The 18,687-nt window shown below is 43.2% G+C and overlaps 2 protein-coding genes across 3 annotated transcripts; one reads left to right on the forward strand and one right to left on the reverse strand.

Moving 5' to 3' along the window:
• The first annotated feature begins 1,719 nt into the window (after positions 1-1,719).
• On the forward strand, positions 1,720-6,944 carry LOC120677262 (pentatricopeptide repeat-containing protein At5g65560-like). Its single transcript, XM_039958409.1, has 5 exons — positions 1,720-4,113; positions 4,436-4,770; positions 5,850-5,925; positions 6,031-6,251; positions 6,662-6,944. The coding sequence occupies exon 1, from the start codon at positions 1,828-1,830 to the stop codon at positions 4,048-4,050; it is 2,223 nt and encodes a 740-aa protein (XP_039814343.1). The 5' UTR covers positions 1,720-1,827; the 3' UTR covers positions 4,051-4,113; positions 4,436-4,770; positions 5,850-5,925; positions 6,031-6,251; positions 6,662-6,944.
• LOC120677263 (protein DJ-1 homolog C-like) lies at positions 6,920-12,260 on the reverse strand. 2 transcript variants are annotated; one of them, XM_039958410.1, is made up of 9 exons: positions 11,657-12,260; positions 11,376-11,576; positions 10,737-10,886; positions 10,474-10,653; positions 9,756-9,833; positions 9,108-9,308; positions 8,278-8,415; positions 7,716-8,196; positions 6,920-7,500 (listed from the first exon to the last, which is right to left on the reverse strand). In XM_039958410.1, exons 1-8 carry the CDS (start codon positions 11,849-11,851, stop codon positions 7,984-7,986), a joined length of 1,356 nt encoding a protein of 451 aa, XP_039814344.1. In that variant the 5' UTR covers positions 11,852-12,260; the 3' UTR covers positions 6,920-7,500; positions 7,716-7,983. The 2 variants fall into 2 exon arrangements, with proteins under 2 accessions (XP_039814344.1, XP_039814345.1); XM_039958411.1 differs by having other exon boundaries at positions 7,108-7,533; positions 11,657-12,238.
• Positions 12,261-18,687: the final 6,427 nt, after the last annotated feature.

The raw sequence follows: 18,687 nt of genomic DNA on the forward strand, positions 1-18,687 counted from the left end.
AGTCCCGGGAAGGGACGTTCGGCTAGGAGATGGAGGGGCGCCGGAGGGGAGGCGCAGGGCCGCAAAGGCGAGGGGCGCGAATGGGAGGCAGAGGAGCGCCAACGGGGAAGCAGAGGGTCGCAAGAGGGAGGAATAGAATGGGAATAGAACGAGAAAAATAAATCGGTATGTATGTAATCAGTGGTAAGTGGATAATTATTATGTCCAAAAGTCAGTAAAAGTAAGAGGGGAGATACTTTTGGATTTGTACTAGACAAAAACTGGCTTTGGACAAAAACTGTCGTGGCTTCCTTTGGTTGGCTTTTGACTTTAGCAAAAACAAAAGCAGATTGGAAAGCCCAACCAAAGGATGCCTAAATATGTTGATGGTCTTATACTAGTCACATCACTTAAAGCCCACCTAACAACCAACTCGTATATTGTTTTATAGTTTATGTAGGCTCCATCGTTAATGTATGGCTCACTTCATCCCCTCACAAAGTTCCTTAGAAACTGTGTTTCAGCTAGCTACAATCTTGTAGCCCGCTTCTTCTTTCTCTTCTCTCTTCTCTCCACTACCTCAGCATTAATGTGATGTGACATCTCATACGGCCTGCTTAAGTGGTCTTTAATACTTGCTCTAAGGAGGATCGAGAATAAACGAGAGATGCAAAGAAAGGTGCGGCAGGATAACTCTGTTCACTTGGCTGTGGCTGCTGGCTGCTGCTGATTTGTTATGATAGAAAAGTACTGCTGGTTGCCTGGTGGCTAGTGATGATTTTGGATAAGAGAAAACCACTGGTGGCTAGTTAGCTGACAAGCCAAGCGAAGATTTTATTAGCTTATTATTACCGCTAGTAGCTTGTCAAAACTTTACTTGGACGATGTGCAAAAGGGCATCTAGTTGAGTTGGTTAGATGTCTTTAGTAGCACTCCTCAGGTGAGGTTCAACTCCTAGTAGAAACGAATTTCAAGTAGAGGTTAAAAAAATCCTCCTAGCTAGCCAAATAAAATAGGCTTCGAAGGGGTTTTATCGGTCACGAAGTCGAAGTCATTTTCTCTTGATGAGGAATGGAAGGGCCATCATAGCCCCAACGGTCGAGTTTTTACTTAGAAGATGTACGGTGCAGCAAGAATCAAGAGGTGCGGACTAGTGTACCACGGGAGTTAGGCTCAAGATGGCAGCCATCTATCATATTGTGTGGTAGAGTTCACGCGCTAGATACTTTATTTGTATTGAATGTGTTCATTCATGTATCTTCATTAGAAGGCAGCCAAAATAGTGCTTTAGCTAGAAAATTTTCCATCTTATTTACAATTTTCTTACTTCTTACATTAATTTAGCGTGAGTTTACACATTTGTTTTCTTAACCGCAATTATGCTTCAACAAATGAAACCCATTTCCTGCCCTAGCGCCCGAACCGGCACCCTGTTCGGTTGAGCTAGATTGACTGGGCTGGTCAGCCCAGCCGCAGCCCAGCCGAACGGCTGGTGAACCAGCCGCTTGAAGCTCCTGCCGCTTGAACCAGCAGCAGCTGCAGCTTTGAACGGCTGTACGGACTACTGATCGGATGGGCTGGTTGGCTGATCGGATGGGGGCGGGCTGGCTGGGCTGGGGCTCCTGCTGGACCAGCCAGCCATCCAGCGCCAGCCGAACAGGCTGGGATCGGCTCAGCCATTCCGACGCCGGGCCCAATTTTCAGTCTTCTGACTAGACTACCCCGGCCCAGCGGCCCTGGATCCGCCTTCCGTCTCTCACCTCCCCACCACGCCGCCGCCGCCGCCGCCGCCCATCTCCATCACCCGGGTCCGGCAATGCCAGCCGCCGCGCCATAGGTCACCGCGCGATGCCCCCGCCCGCGCCCACGGCGCTCCCCCGTCTCCTCGCGGCCATCTCCGCCGCCGCCTCCTCGCCCGCCGACCTCCGCCGCCTCTCCCACCTCCTCCTCTCCCCCTCCGCGCCACCGCCCCCCATCCGGTGCCTCAACACCCTCCTCATGGCGCTCGCCCGCCACCGCATGCTCCCGGACATGGAGTCGCTCGCCGCCCGCATGCCCGCCCGCAACCTCCGCACCTACACCACCCTCATCAACGCCTACTGCCTCGCCGGCGACCTCCCCGCCGCCAAGCGCCACCTGTCCTCGCTCCTGCGCGCCGGTCTCGCACCGGACTCCCACGCCTACACGTCTTTCGTCCTCGGGTACTGCCGCGCGGGGCTGCTCGCGCACGCCTGCCGGGTGTTCGTGCTAATGCCACTACGGGGGTGCGCGCGCACCGCGTTCACGTACACGGCCTTGCTCCAGGGGCTGTGTAGCGCTGGGATGGTGCGTGAGGCTATGGCAGTCTTCGCTGGGATGCGGCCTGACGGTTGCGACCCTGATCAGCATGTGTACAGCACGTTGGTGCACGGGTTGTGTGGGGCAGGACGAACTGGAGAAGCGGATGCGCTGCTCACAGAGGCAATGGGGGAGGGATTTGTGCCGAATGTTGTTGTTTACAATGCTTTGATCGATGGCTACTGCAGTGCTGGTGATTTGGAGCTTGCAGTTGGTGTCTTTGAGGGGATGCAGAGTAAAGGGTGCTCGCCGAATATCCGCACATATACTGAGCTGATATGTGGGTTCTGCAAGTCTGGGAAAGTAGAGAGGGCCATGGTGCTATACAATCGGATGGTTGAGGCAGGTTTAGCTGCAAATGTGGTGACATACACAGCCTTAATCCAGGGGCAGTGCAACGAGGGGCACTTGGAATGTGCTTTTAGGCTTCTTCACTTGATGGAAGCTAGTGGGCTGGTCCCTAATGAGTGGACTTGCTCAGTGTTGATTGATGCTTTGTGCAAACGTGGGAGAATTGAGGAAGCTCAGCAATTTCTCGGGTCTCTTGTTCAGAAGGGAATTAATGTGAATCAGGTTGTCCACACCAGCATGATAGATGCATTGTGCAAGGCGGGAAAGTTTGATGCTGCTCATAAGCTGATGCAGAAAATCGCCACTGAGGGGTTTGTGCCAGATGCCCATGTGTACAGTTCACTTATTGATGGGCTATGCAGAGAAAACAAGCTGTCGGAAGCAATGTTGCTGTTGGATGATATGATGGAGAATGGAGTACAAGCAAATGCTGTCACATATACCATTCTAATTGATAAGTTACTTAGGGAGTTTGGGTCTGAAGGTCCAAAGAAAATATTTGATAGGATGGTTGTAGCAGGTATAAAGCCTGATGTTTTCACTTATACAGTATTTATACGCTCCTATTGTCAAGAGGGAAGGATGGAAGATGCTGAATCCATGATGATTCAGATGATTGATCATGGTGTTTGCCCTAATTTAGTCACATATAACACATTGATTAAAGGGTATGCAAATCTTGGACAAGTCAATCAGGCATTTTCATCTTATAAGAGCATGGTTGATAATGGATGCAAGCCAAATGAGGAGTCTTACACAGTTCTTCTTGAACTGCTGCTAAAGAAAAATTCCTCTGGTGATATAGTTGCCAACTTTGTTAATGTATGGAAAATAGCTGACATGAAAGTTCTCAATGGACTTTTGGAGGAGTTGATTAAGCTTCAGTCCACCCCAGCCAGCTATATCTACGATTGTTTTATTAGATGTTTGTGCAGATTTGACAGATTGGAGGAAGTAAAAAGTTTTCTCACAGGGATGCAGAGTGCTAACTTGACCCCAAGTGAGGATGTATATACTTGTATTATAGAATGTTGCTGCAGACTGAAATTGCTAAAAGAAGCATTAGGATTTCTTGATACAATGGCCAAAAATGGCTATTTACCACATTTAGAATCTTATAGGTTTATTATTTGTGCTCTTTGTGAGGAGGGAAGCTTTCATACTGCTAAAAGCATTTTTGGTGACATACTATCAAAGGAATACAACTGTGATGAGATTGTTTGGAAGATTCTGATTGATGGTTTATTACAAAAGGGAAACACTGCTGACTGCTCTACTCTGCTATCGTTCATGGAGGAACAGAATTGCCGTCCTAGTGCTGCAATATATGCTAGGCTTACAGGTGAAATAACAGTTGCGAGTGTTCAGGAAATTGCTACATAAATTCATATTGACAAACCAACCAACCTTAGTGTTGATGTTGATGGGCCCATGAATATAAACAAGGTACATGCCTCGTATTTTCAAGCACTATATATTCTTCCTTTATGTGTTGGTTAGCATTGGACAACTGTTAAAAATGTTAATGATACTATGATAGAGCATTGATTCTTGAATACGTCTATGGTCAATGTACCAAAATTTCTTATTGGACTAGACAGTTTTAGATGGGTTCATTCGAGAAAAAAGTTTTAGATGGGTTAAATGTTTGATGGCCAACTTCATTCGAATGCTATTGAGCATGCAATGCATTCAAACTTATTGTGTGTCCTCAAATTTCTTAAGAGGCATTAATATCCTTTTTAAATAACATTTTCTTGTTGTGCAGATGGATGAATTGATAGCATAGAAGACTCTGGCACTATAGTGCCCCTGTAATTGTGAGGAAGGATGTGGCAACACAAACAAGCCCTGATATCCCAACGTGAGGCCTTCATTCTCCTGTTCACTATCGGCGCAACAAGTAAAAGAGCTGGAGAGTTGTTTCTTTAAGATTGGGATCAGGGATGTGCATGTGGATGATCGGTGACTTTTGACTAGATGGTCCAAGGAACTCAGTCGAGGCTCTGACAAGAAAACAACAAATATTAGAGTGGAAGGAAAACATTTGGAATCTAAATCTTCTGACTGGGAAGTACCAGAAACTGCGAAGTGTATATCAAAGTAAGGGGACTACTGTTACTGTTAATCATCTTCAGGCATATCATTATTTCTATGCACTATCTTTTATTAGAGTAACTACTTTTGTTCAAAAAATATTAGACTTGCGACACAGATACTTCATAAAATAGCAACATATTCCCTGATTGACTCTTCTAATAAGCTAGCGTGCTGACAATGCAGAGGCCAGGAATTTCCATACATTTCAAAAAAAAAAGAACAATATACGCCCCTAATTAGTTCTTTTCACAGTGCATTTTATAAAACCTTTTCTTGGTCTTGGGTGATCTTGTTTTTAGAAAAAGACCTGGTCACCCATCTTATAGTAATAAGGATAGGAGCAGTAAAAACATGGTGTGAAAAGGCAAAAGACCCCAAAAGGACAGAAAAAAGGGATATGGGGGAGGGAGCATCATGGCGAGGTGTTTGGCCCTTGGCAATGTTCCAGCTCTGGGCTTCATCTTGTATTTTCGAGATAATTTCCATGACTGACCATACTGGTTTGCTCTTTCGAAATGGGGTCCACATTGTGAGCATGGCGAGGGATCACGTTCCTTTTGCCTGACTGCTGCTGGGGCTGTGTGTAAGCTGCAAATACCAGTCCTCCAAGTCCAAGGAGGAGATGGAGTTCCAGCTTGCAGGTAAGAACAGACGTGGCCAATCCAGTATAGCTTTGGCTACCAGGCATTGTGAGAAAAGATGTGAATACATCCCCAGGTTCCATTCAGAGTGCAGAAATAATTGTTGGGCCAGCAGTCCAGATGCGGTTCTTGGGTGATCTTTGAACTCTTATTTTTCCCATTACTTATGTTGAGTTTCGTGAATTGCATCTATACGCATTCTAAAATTACCTACTGAGGCAAACAAAAGGATGAGGGCAGGTGCTTAACTAATATAGTGGTTTTGAACTAGCCTTGTGAGTACATAGTTTATCAACCACAGTGCAGGCAGAAGTTCCTCTGTCACCTGTTCTGTAAAATGCGCAGCTAGTTCTTATCTTTTGTAGATGGTCAACCAATCATTAAATATAGGGATTTACCATGTTCCATGAAATGCTGATGGATGTGTTTGTTTGTTTGAAGGATTGAGGCAGACGAAGCAAAAATGACCGCAAGGAGGCATATGCAGAAAGCAAAAGCAGCAATTCAAAAGCTTGTGGTATGCTTGTTTATCTGTTTCAGGGTTTAGTTTTCTATCGCATGCTTCATTCTTGTTTCCTGGCTAATAGGGGGTTGATATCCACTCATACTTGTGATTCTCCAGATAACACTTGAAAAGAAGACCATACTCGCTGGAGACGATTTTCAGTACCCTCAAGTCTGGTCCTAGGAAATGCAGGCGGTATGCAGTACATCAACTGCAATTCAAGATCAGCATTTTGCAGTAGTATCAAATGGCGCAACACCTCAGCAAGAATGTTAAATGTGTTTGTTGAGTGGATGCTTCACATGTCGTGCTTTCAAGAGATGTAGTTCTATGCTCAAGTAAGATGAATTCAGATTTTACCATTGACTAATAGCATTCACTACTTTTGCAGTTGCAGATATGGTCTTTCAGACTTTCATTTCTGTATATGTTTGGTTGCAAGGATTGTCCACAGTGTTTTCTCATGATCTATTTTTGATAATAAAATATAATTTTCCAAGTCCAATGCTACAGCGGATTATCAGTTAGCAACACGAACATGAGAGTTTTAACATGTTCCCTACCAGAGTAATAAATGCACATAGTTCACACCATGTTGCTGGCAACAATTGGTTGATAACACGGAAATGACAGAATTAACATCACTAGATTTGGAACCTGAAATTTACCGTACAATAATAGAAACACATAATTTTGTACCTCAGGTCCATGCATGCTTTGATCTTAATGTATCTTTTGCTGCTTACAGGTACTATTATTACTCAAGATGGTGTAGAGAAAAAACCAGATCTTGTCAGTAAAAAATTAGGGCCAGCCAATTCCCCCCCCCCCCCCCCCCCCCCCCATCCAATGGCTAGTCTACAAGACTACAACAGGATTCACGTTCCGGGCATTCCTTTAGTGATGATTCTACCAGGGGAACATAAGAAAGCAGAAGAAAAATAAGAGGAACTACTGTTCTCATGCATTACTTGTGAATTGTGATTATTGGTATCTGACCACAGAATAATAAAAGAGTTCCTGTTCTGCTAGTTTTGCACTGTGTTGCTTTTACAGAAACTGTCAGAGAGTACATATTACATTCCAATCTGAGAGCCGGGAATAATCTTATGACTTGGGTCAGAAGCAGGACGCTCCTCAATTTGCTTCTCCCCAAAAGGTATATTCATTACCTGAAGACTGACGCAGATAAAATAAGCAATTATATGATGCTAACTGCGTTTTAAATTCAGTAACTCGTGTAGCTTCTGATAGTGACATTGAACCATGAATTGAAAAGCACAATCCATCAGTACAAAAGATCAAAACTGCTTCTAATAAAATCGGTAACACACACAGTGAGGTCAAACTGACTTCTGATAAAAAAAAAACAGCAATGCACAAGTGCCAATTTAAGCAAATGTTGATTCAATTAGCTTGCACTCCTGAAACCCAGTATCTGGGAAAGTCCCAGAGTTGGATAAGCTTTTCAGATGAATCCACAGATTGTATATAGCAACATCTAAGGGCTTCAGACCTCAGGAAATGTGTTCCCAGACCAATACAGGCACACTGAAGACAGTAAAGTTTCCTCTGAATGCACATAATCTGCATATAGCATACAGTACATCAGTTAATTCCCTGCAAAGGTTTTTCATTTTTGTAAATTAAAGAGCTCGAAATTCCTCAACTATTTCAATAGTGAAATGTTATTAAATTGTTGTCTGAGCTAAAGTCGCAGATATATGTTGCCTGTGTAGTGAGTGTGTAGTAATGTGTGTGAAAGCAAGTATTCATGCCTATTAACATCACACAGAACTTACCAGTTTGCAATCACTCTGTGTCATTTATCCGCCAACAAATCATATCAACAAGACAATGAAATGACTTCCACTGAAGCTTCTTAGTGTAATTTTGTCCATCCCAACATATATAGTGGATCTGGAGATTTCAGTCCAGCTGTCCAGAAAGGAGGACTCTTGCAGTCCCAAAAGCATCAGTTCACCTTTTATCTGGAGCATAGATAGCCAGATCTTTGATTACAACCATAAATGTTTGTGCATCTCGTATTTTCAGCAAATTCTTGGTGCTTTAGCTCTTAGGGTACTCGAAAACTATTCCATTTGCCACACTTTTGGCTCGTCCATGGCCAAAAAATTTCCTGATGATACCTAGGGCAAAATCAACAACTGTCCCAATCCCCTTCCCAGTAATCAAATTTCCGTCGATCACATTATTTGATCGTTCAACAATTTTGCATGTAAGCTCATTGGCTACAGCAGGACAAGCTGCCACTATTTTATCCTGGGTAAAAAAAAAATCCAATGTCATTTTCCATTTCCAAGGAATATGAGGTGCCGTGAGTTTTGAGTCTTATAATCTCACCTCAAGTAAACCTTGCAGCTGCAAGACCTTCAGAGAAGAACAGACCCCACCATACATCCTGCCAGCTTGCTTTTGTTCTTTGAGTAACTTCTTCAAAATTCTTGACCTGTGCAACCGCTCAACTCCAGCAGTTCCTCCCTGAAAGGTTCAACATCTACAAATGAAATGCTAAAGAACAATACAGCATGCAGTTGCACATAACAGCTTAAGTTCAAGTCTGTTTAACATTTAAGTCCCGATACTACACCTTCTTTATAAGGCGTCCCCGATACTGCATCTTAAGCACAAAAGAACAAGATATGGATTCATAATTGAAGAAAGCACATAATTTATCTGAGAAACATACAAACATTGCGACGACCTATATGCTGAGAAACAACAACACTAGCATAGTAGCATGGAGTTGCAGCAAGATTACATACAGTTCTTCTTCCACTAAAAACAAAACTACTATTACAAGATCAATGTGCCGGCACAACTGATTGTGATGGCATAAAAACTATAAATGACATCTGAAAACCAGGCCGTATGTAAAATGCAAGAATGAGATTATCTTGTTTTAAGCTTTCGCTCAATGAATCCTTTCATTGCAAACTAGCTCACAGCTAATATGCATCTAGATCAACTCTTGTGAAAAAATGACCTAAACTTGATTGTGATACATTAAGCACGCACTTTGGAATAATATGACATCATCAGATAAGGTGGGATGATGGGGACAATTTGTCCCACATCTGGGAACTTAATGGCAGAAGGCAGATATCTTGTTGAAATGTGTGTTGCCATTTATGACCATCCAAATAAAAAAAATGAACTGGAAGAAAACTTACAGGAAGAATGATTAGGTCGTATTTTGAATTGGAGGCACTCGTGATGCTTTTATCAGCAACAATCTTCATCCTTTGAGATCCAACAATACCTGGAGATTTTTCAACTGATGCCAATACCACATTTATATTTGCACGTCTTAAAATATCAACCAGAATTATGATCTCCATCTCTTCAGACCCATTTGCGATTGGAATAAGAACCTGTTTTCCATGTCAAATTAACATCAATGTTATAACAAAACAGCCAACCCTCCATCAAAAGACACCTGAAGCCAATCATAACATTTCAATTAATGTGTCCGTGCATACGAGTATGACTGAACTTACTGAGAGAACTAGATATGATAAACAACAGCATCTGAAAGTGAACAGAGAGTTCAACTATATTGTGTGCTAGGGAATGTGCAACCGAACTGAACTTTACTAAATCAAGGGTATACCTTTAAATGAGAATCAGCTAGAATAGCAGACTAAGTTGTGCAATGATTTACTATGATGTAGTGATTTTTAAAAATAAATGATTTAAGCAAACCAAGATTTGGTCAAATTTCATTAAAGCACGATGCCCTCCAAAGTATGACATAAAATCATGGTGAAGGATGAAACCATGCATGACATGACACAGCATGCAGTTTAAGGCGTACTTACACGAGGATTGCGATCAATACACCACTCAAGTTCATTGACCTCTGCACTCCTTTCAAAATCGCCGTCAATTTGTGTCATCTGTAGTGTAATACAAAAAAACATCAACACTAATAAACCGAAACTGAGTAGTTTGAGTTGCCAGTGGGCCCGAACAAACTGAATTTAAGAAAAAAAATTATGTATCTTTAATTTTTTTAGTTTAGCCAGTAGGCAGGGGAAGGCCGAATTTTTTTTTTCATAGCGGGGTGAGCCCAAATTTCGTTACTTAGAGCAACGAAATTACAGTAGTTCAGCAACGGTCAAGTTCTGCGAAAAGAAAAGTCGCAGCTCATTAACCAGCACGAAGGGCTAGTTGAACGAGTGCTCAGGGGAAGGCCGAAATTGACATTGGAGGAGGCAATAAAAGGAGAATTGCAAGGATGGAATGTGCCCAAAGATTTATCCTTGAACAGGAGTGCCTATAATCATCTAAAAGATAAAGAAACTCGACACAGGGAGAAGATTGTCCCCCTTTGTCCTAAGAGATGGGAGTACGGAACCTTTAGGGAGGTATACACACAGCCTGCAAGCACCTGGCTTTAAGCCTGGGGTGTGCCGACCTTCAATTGGTGGCAATGCCAACTGAGCTGTTGTTCGGTTCTCTCATCAGCTAAAACATTAAGATATTTTAAGTCTATTATGTGAAATAACATAGATATTAAAGTTTCTTCTGACAAACCAAAATTCTGTCCACATCTTCGGCTGCATGAGGCCCAAACATTTGCTCAACAAATGATAAAGCAAACTGGAATGATGTCCCTGGCCCACGACTTGTAGTAAGCTCTCCTGAAACCTGAACGTTTGATTCAACAGCTCGGAATGTAGGGAGATCTCCTATAAAAGATGGGTGACAGGTGATCTTGTAAAAAGAAGAAAAAAAGATGTCACTAAATGAACCCAAACATTAGTGGACTGAATTTATTGATATAGTAAAACGACCACCTTTTTTCGCTTGTGGAGACCCCACGGCATTAGAACAACTGCAGGCGCAGCACATATAGCACCGTACAGTCTTTTCTCCTCAGCCTGACGAACTGTGATACTCTGAAGGATATCACTGTCTCTCAACCGCACTGAACCAGGCATTCCTCCCTGAACGAGTAAGGCCCCGTTTAGTTCCCAAAAAAATTTCACACTATCCGTTACATCGAATCTTCGGACACATGCATGGAGTATTAAATGTAGTTAAAAAAATAACTAATTACACAGTCTAACTGATTACCACGAGCTGAATCTTTTAAAACTAATTAGTCCATAATTGGACATTATTTGTCAAGTAACAACGAAATGTGCTACAGTACCAAAACCCAAACTTTTTCACCAACTAAACACAGCCTAATCATGATAATAGCAAGTGATGTAATCCAAAAATGAGGTTGACCACTTGTCGTCAGCACCAAAAACGAGTAATCATGATAATAGAACAGGAGTGAAGTATTGTCAACATTTCGGTGCGGTGCTGTGTCAAGATACCAAAACGTTCCTAAATCACTTCCCTGCTAATTGCAATCCTCGATACACTAATCTACACAGGAACCGTTGGTACCGCGTCGATCAGTAAGATAAGAAGATGTGAATTACCGGAAGAGCCACAAGGTCGAACACCTGGTCGGCGCAGGAGGCAATGTGCGTGTCCGCGACGATGCGGGAGCCGCAGGACGCCTCCACTTCGAGGCCGTCCTCGACGGAGGCCAGCGTCACGTCGGCGCCGGCTCGCCGGAGGACGCCGGCGAGGACGACCGCCTCCATCTCCTCCGTGCCCATGGCGATGGGCACGAGAACCTTCATTACACAAAAGCGCGGAAAGTCAACCTCCTGGCGCTGTCATCACCATGCAGTAGGGTGGCGAATGGAGAACGTACCTTCTTCTTTGGAGAGGGCGGCGAGGAGACAGCCGTCGTGGTGGCGGAGAGCGTGGGGGCGGTTCGCGCCACGGAACGTGGTGGTGGTGATCGAAGCGGGGAGCGCAGGTAGCGGTTTGGTGGACGCAGCGGTGCCCGTATCTCAGTGGCAGGAGGTGCGGTCGGGGAGAGGAGAGAACGCCATGGAGAGAGCATCGCGAAAAGGTGGGTCGTCGGCGAGGTCCCGCGGCACGGGCGAGGACGCGAAAGCGGAGGCGGCGAATGGGAATCAGCAGCGGCGGATTGAGGCGGCCGCGAGATTACTGCCCGACACCGCCGCGGGCACGGGTAGGCGGCTGGCCGCGAAGGGAGCCGCGCTCCGCCGGCCGTGTGCCGGGAGCCGAGCAGCCGCGGGGCGTGCTCCGCCAGCCGCTGGCAGGTGGGTGTGGCGCTTCGCCAGCTGCGGGCGGGAGCAAGCAGTGTCAGCAGCGCGGGCGGTAGCTGCGGGGCGGGCTCCGGCGGCGTCGGCCGCGCGGGCAGGAGGGAGCCGAGTAGCGCCGGCCACGCTCCGCCGACAGACAGACAGACAGACAGCGCGAGGAGGCGAGGAGGAAGAAAGAACAAACGCCCGGGAGGTTTAAGGCCAGGCGGATTGGATAAGGCCAGGGGTAATCTCGTGGGTGTGTAAAATGAAAATGAGAAGGAAAATAAGAAAATTTAAGAAAAAATAGATAAAAACCCTTGAATTGAAAGAATTTAGTATGGAAGGTTATATTTCAAAATATCTGTAAATTGAATGTTAAATTGTACGAGGCATGTGAATTGAATGTCAAATATCAAAAAATTTCTCAGACAGTGACGAGAACAGTGTAGGGCGAGAGATAGATAAACCCCGAGTAGAAAAACATTAAAATCCAGTGTTTGGTTCGGCCACTGGAGGGACTTAAACAAGATCTAAATAGGGGGACCATGTGAGGGAGCCGCTGGAAAAATCTCAAGAAGTCTTTTATGGAGGTGCTTTTATTCTTAAGTCCCAACAGCACAAAAATTCCTAAAAAAATCCCTTTGTTTTGGTTCTAAAGGATTTTTTAAGTTCTAGCTACCAAAAAGTCCCTGAAAACAAACACCACCTTAGCGATAATTCGTGATTGCAGGAGTTTAGATGCTTCAGGATTTCTCTCTGTTGAGTCTATGCCATATAAATTACGGATGTAGCTTCTTCTGAAGTTTCTTTATAACACTAATAAGTACGAAATCTACAAATTTCACATCTCCTTCAGGTTAGGTTGACGCATATAGGTTTGTTAGTTGGATCTGTCTCCTCATCAGGTGACTTAGATAAAAAAACAAGACACAAAAACAAAACAAAACAAAATAAAATAAAATAAAAACAAAACAAGACACACAAATCGATGCTGGACAGGATCCAACGGTTCACGTTAGTGACTTACGCAAATACAAGATCTAAGTCATCTTATAAGGAGTAAATCTCTTGTTAGTTTGCCTTATGATTTATATTTACTACAACAATACCTTGCATTCAGTATTGTGCATTTGTGCTACCTTTTGTTTAGTTAGGCTGCATAGTTAGCGACAACTTTTTGATTGCATGAATTCAGTTGCTTAGGAGCCCATGTCGTCCGCAAGGCGTTCGGCGACCGCCTGCTCCCGTTCTGGGGGAAGGCCGGCCCGGCGCTGGCGGAGGGCTTCCTCGCCGCACGCGCGTCGTTCCCTGCCACGGCACGCTGCGGCGCGGTCGGGGCGCTCGTGACGCCGCGCACTGAGTGCAATCAGATCTTGGGCAAGGTGGATCAAGCTACTTCATTGTCCAAGGATTCACAAGGTGCTGACAAACCTGAGTCTTCGATGCTTGGGGCCATGAAGGGCAGTGGCAAGCCCCCGTATTGCTACCGATGCTACACCAAGGGCCACAAAATGGAAGACTGTTCAACGAAATTATACTGTGATATTTGTGATTGCAATGAGCATGCCATGGAACGGTGTCCTATCTACCGTTCAGTTCAGCCAGACACAAAAAAAGCCAATGCCTTTGCAATACCGTGTGGTTATGCTGTTGAAGGTCTCGGATTCTATTACATTAATTCACCTGAAAGCTTTAAGAGCAAGGTGGAATCCAAGACGGCAGTGATCAGAGTTAGTGGTGGCTCTCTCACAGCAGCCAATGTGACCTCTGAGATGGAAAGGTTGTTTCCAGGAGGGTGGCGCTGGATTGTGGAGGAAACTGGTGCAAATACTTTCAGAACAGTGTTCCCGTCCAGGGCAGAGATGCAACGCATGGTGGAGTGGGGTGTTTTACACACCAAATTCACTGGTGTAACACTGAGATTTCAAGAGAGTGTTGGTGGAGACGAGGTCAAGTTTGCTATGCCCAAAGTCTGGGTACAGTTCACAGGATTACCAAAGGAGCTACGCGAGTTTGTAACCATCTGGGCGATCGGTTCTATACTTAGCGTGTCAAAAGCAGTGGATATGAAGTTCACTAGGAAGCATGATATCTGCCGCCTACAGGTCCTTGTTCTGGATCCTAACATCATTCCTCAATTTGTGGATGTGGTCATTGGCGACTACCTTTATGGTCTCCAGTTTAGAGTCGAAGAGAACATAGATGAAGAAAATCCCGAACCAATGGATATGGATTTCGGGTTTGATGACAATGGGGGAGATGCTGATGCGGGCGATCTGACCAAGAGAGATCATACACCTGTTGATAGTGACAAAAACAAGTAAGCAAAAAACAGCAGCACACAGCCGGGTAGTAACAAAGGAACCCCATCATCCCAACACACTGTTACCCGTCCGACAACTATGGCGACTGCGGGTACAGTTTTGTTGGCGGAAGACAAAGCTTTTGTTGACCCAGTGCAGCTTGCGGCCATTCCGGAAGCGTTGGTTTCTGAGCTCCGTCGCAGCAAGCGCGTGGCAACTACCAGCGATGGGGAGGTCTTGCAGCAGGCCACAAGATTGAGGGCGGACAAGGACAATACGGTTCAGTCTTCTAAAGGTGACATATGCGAACCATCCTCTTTCTCTTCTTTACCTGATGAATTTATTCATTCTAGTTTCAGTAGCATTGGTGTTTCTTTAGGCTATGATGATACTAGTATTAGTAAATCTATTTTAGAGTTAAAAGAGTTAGAAGGAAAAATGATGCATGAGTCCCGTAGTAAAGACTGGAAATCAGTTCTTTTAGATAAGGAGGAAAAAAACTTGGCAGAGGAAGAAGAAATTGATAAGTTTATTCTTAATCACTTATGCGGGGAGATAATGGATGAGGTAATGGATGCTAACAGTGATCCTAATGATCTTACATCCTGATTGTAAAAGAAAGAAAGCAAAGAAGACAACCGATCCTAAGCAACCCAATTTATTTAAATGAAAGGAATATTTTGGAACTGTGATGGGTTCAAGGACCCAAAGAAACATAGGTTTATCTCGGACTTAACAAAGGAACACAATTTGAGTTTTATTGCTATCTCAGAGATAGGAAGGAGAAGTTTTACTAGTCCTTTCCTTAAGAATCTTTGTAGTGGCAAGAATTATATTTGGCATGTGAAAGAACCTAAGGGTCGATCAGGTGGGATCTTACTTGGTATTGACCTAGAGGTTTTCGATATTGGAGCAATAGATGAAGGAGATTATTATGTGAAATTCCACTTGTGCAATAAAAATGATAGCTTCAAGTGGGTGCTGGTAGTAGTATATGGACCTGCGCAAGCTGAATTCAAGGAGAATTTTTTAACAGAATTAGTTCACATGTGTAGCCATGAACAACTTCCAATGCTAATTGGAGGAGATTTTAATATTTTAAGAAGCCCGAATGAAAAAAATAACGATAAGTATGATCATCGTTGGCCTTTTCTCTTTAATGCTATAATTGATGGTCTTAATCTTCGTGAGCTAGAGATGTCGGGCAGAAAATACACATGGGCTAACTCTCTAGAAAAACCTACTTATGAGAAGCTGGACAGAATCTTAATGGCAACGGAGTGGGAGCAAAAATTCCCTCTTTCGAATGTTATTGCACTCAATCGGGATATCTCAGATCATACCCCTTTATTGTTGAACACGAGAGATTCATCCTCGAATGCTACCCAGTACCAATTTAAGTTTGAACTGGGTTGGTTGCTTCGTGATGGTTTCATGGATATGGTAAAGGAGGTATGGGAGAGTGTGGATCCGGGACCCACCCCGATGGAAACATGGCAAACTAAAATTAGGAGACTTCGTCAACACCTGCGGGGATGGGCTAAGAATACAAGTGGAATTCTAAAAAAGGAAAAGAAAAAAATATTGGACAAGTTGGACAGTTTAGACAAAAAAGCGGAAACTTGTATTCTATCACCACAAGAGGTGGATTTAAAACAATACTTAAAAACTAGGCTGGCTGAAATGCTTAGAGAAGAAGAAATTAAATGGTATCAACGGGCAAATGTTAAGGAGTTACTTGAAGGTGACTCAAACACCAAATACTTTCAGTTGATTGCCAATGGAAAACACAGGAAAACGAGAATCTATAAGTTACAGGATGGGAACCATATAGTAAGTGGCGATGATGAATTAAAGAAATATATCACCACATATTACAAAGGTCTTTTCGGTCCATCAGATAATAATAATTTTAATCTGGATGAGACTCGAATAGATGACATTCCCCAAGTAATGAATATAGAAAATGAGATCCTAACTTCAGAGTTTACTGAGGCGGAGGTACGAGAGGCTATTTTTCAAATGGAACATAATAAGGCCCCAGGGCCTGATGGTTTCCCGGCTGAATTCTATCAGGCTTTTTGGGGAACAATTAAGGATGACCTTATGGCAATGTTCGCAATGTTTCATAAACAGGAGCTACCTCTTTATAGCCTCAACTTTGGAACAATTATTTTATTACCAAAGTGTAAAGACGCCATTAGAATCCAACAGTACAGACCCATATGTTTGCTTAATGTAAGCTTCAAGATTTTCACCAAAGTGGCCACTAATAGGATCTCGCTGGTGGCACAGAAAGTTATTAGTCCTACACAGACTGCATTCCTTCCTGGTAGGAATATCATGGAGGGGGGCGTCGTTTTACATGAGACCATTCATGAACTACATAGGAAAAAAAAGAGTGCAGTCATCTTTAAAATAGATTTTGAGAAAGCATATGACAAAGTAAAGTGGAGTTTCGTCCAACAAACATTGCGAATGAAAGGTTTCTCACAAAAATGGTGTGAATGGATTGAAACTTTCATTCAAAGGGGTCATGTGGGCATAAAAATTAATGATCAGACGGGACAAAATTTTCAAACTTTGAAAGGTTTGAGACAAGGAGATCCGCTATCACCTATTTTGTTTAATATTGTTGCAGATATGTTAGCAATATTAATAAATCGAGCCAAGGACGAGGGTCTGGTTAATGGGATTGTTCCTCATCTCGTAGATGGTGGCTTGTCTATTTTGCAGTATGCTGACGACACCATCCTGTTTATGGACCATGATATTGAAAAAGCTACTAATATGAAAATGATATTATGTGCTTTTGAGCAATTATCTGGGCTTAAAATCAACTTTCACAAGAGCAAAATTTTTTGTTTTGGACAAGCTAAGAAGATGGAACACCATTACTCGCAATTGTTTGGTTGTCAATCTGGGATGTATCCTTTTAGATACCTTGGCATACCAATGCATTTTAGGAAGCTAAGGAATGCAGATTGGCAGATCGTGGAGGAAAAGTTTGAGAAAAAACTTAGTAGTTGGAAAGGAAAACATATGTCGGTCGGTGGACGTTTGGTTCTGATAAATTCAGTCTTAACTAGTCTAGCGATGTTTATGTTATCCTTTTTCGAAGTACCGAAACAGGTACTTCAAAGACTAGACTATTATCGGTCCAGATTCTTTTGGCAATCAGAAGAACATAAAAAAGAAATATAGATTAGCCAAATGGAATGTCTTATGTCAACCTAAAGAAGTCGGGGGGTTAGGCATTAAGAACCTCGATATACAAAACAGATGTTTGTTGAGTAAATGGTTGTTTAAGCTCATTAATGAGGAGGGTATGTGGCAGAGCTTATTAAGAAAGAAGTACTTAAAGAATGAGACTATTGCTCAAGTTCAAAAGAAACCAGGGGACTCTCAATTTTGGGCTGGTCTCATGAAAGTAAAAGATTCCTTCCTGACTTTTGGGTCATTTCAGTTAAATGATGGCAATCAAATACGTTTTTGGGAAGATAAATGGATAGGTAGTCATACACTTAGACAGCAATACCCTTCTCTTTTTAATATTGTGCGGAAAAAACATGCAACGGTAGCATCAGTCTTCGATCGAGTACCTCTTAACGTGTCCTTTAGACGAACGTTGACAGGTCACAATCTATATTTATGGCATGATTTGGTTGCTCGCATTAGTCATGTTCAGTTAAATAATAATGCTGATGCCTTTCGTTGGAATCTGACTCAAGCCGGTACGTTCACCGTTAGCTCAATGTATAATGCACTTATTAGCAATGGTAATGTACAGTTTGACAAACATCTGTGGAAATTAAAGATGCCCCTGAAGATTAAAATTTTTATGTGGTATCTAAAAAGAGGTGTTATCCTTACTAAAGATAATTTAATAAGAAGGAACTGGAATGGTAACAAATTGTGCTGCTTTTGCTCTAGTGATGAAACTATTCAACACCTCTTTTTTGACTGTCATGTGGCCAAATTCCTGTGGCGAGTTGTACACTATACCTTTGATTTAACTCCACCTCAAAGTATTACTCATTTATTTGGTAATTGGCTTAGAAGGGTGGGAACCAAGTTAAAACGAAAACTGCTAACAGGAGCATCTGCTTTATGTTGGGCTATCTGGCTTAGTAGGAATGACATAGTGTTTAACAGATCACCATCTAAAACTTACATGCAGGTACTTTACCGGGGCACACACTGGCTCAGGCTATGGGCTCTGCTACAAAGGTGTGATGAAGACAAGGAGGAGCTACAGGAGGCGTGTCGAACCATGGAGGTTCTGGTCATGCAGATCTTTGCCAACCATGATTGGAAATTTAGTA

Source organism: Panicum virgatum, chromosome 6N, assembly GCF_016808335.1.
Source record: "Panicum virgatum strain AP13 chromosome 6N, P.virgatum_v5, whole genome shotgun sequence".
NCBI classification, from domain to species: Eukaryota; Viridiplantae; Streptophyta; class Magnoliopsida; order Poales; family Poaceae; genus Panicum; species Panicum virgatum.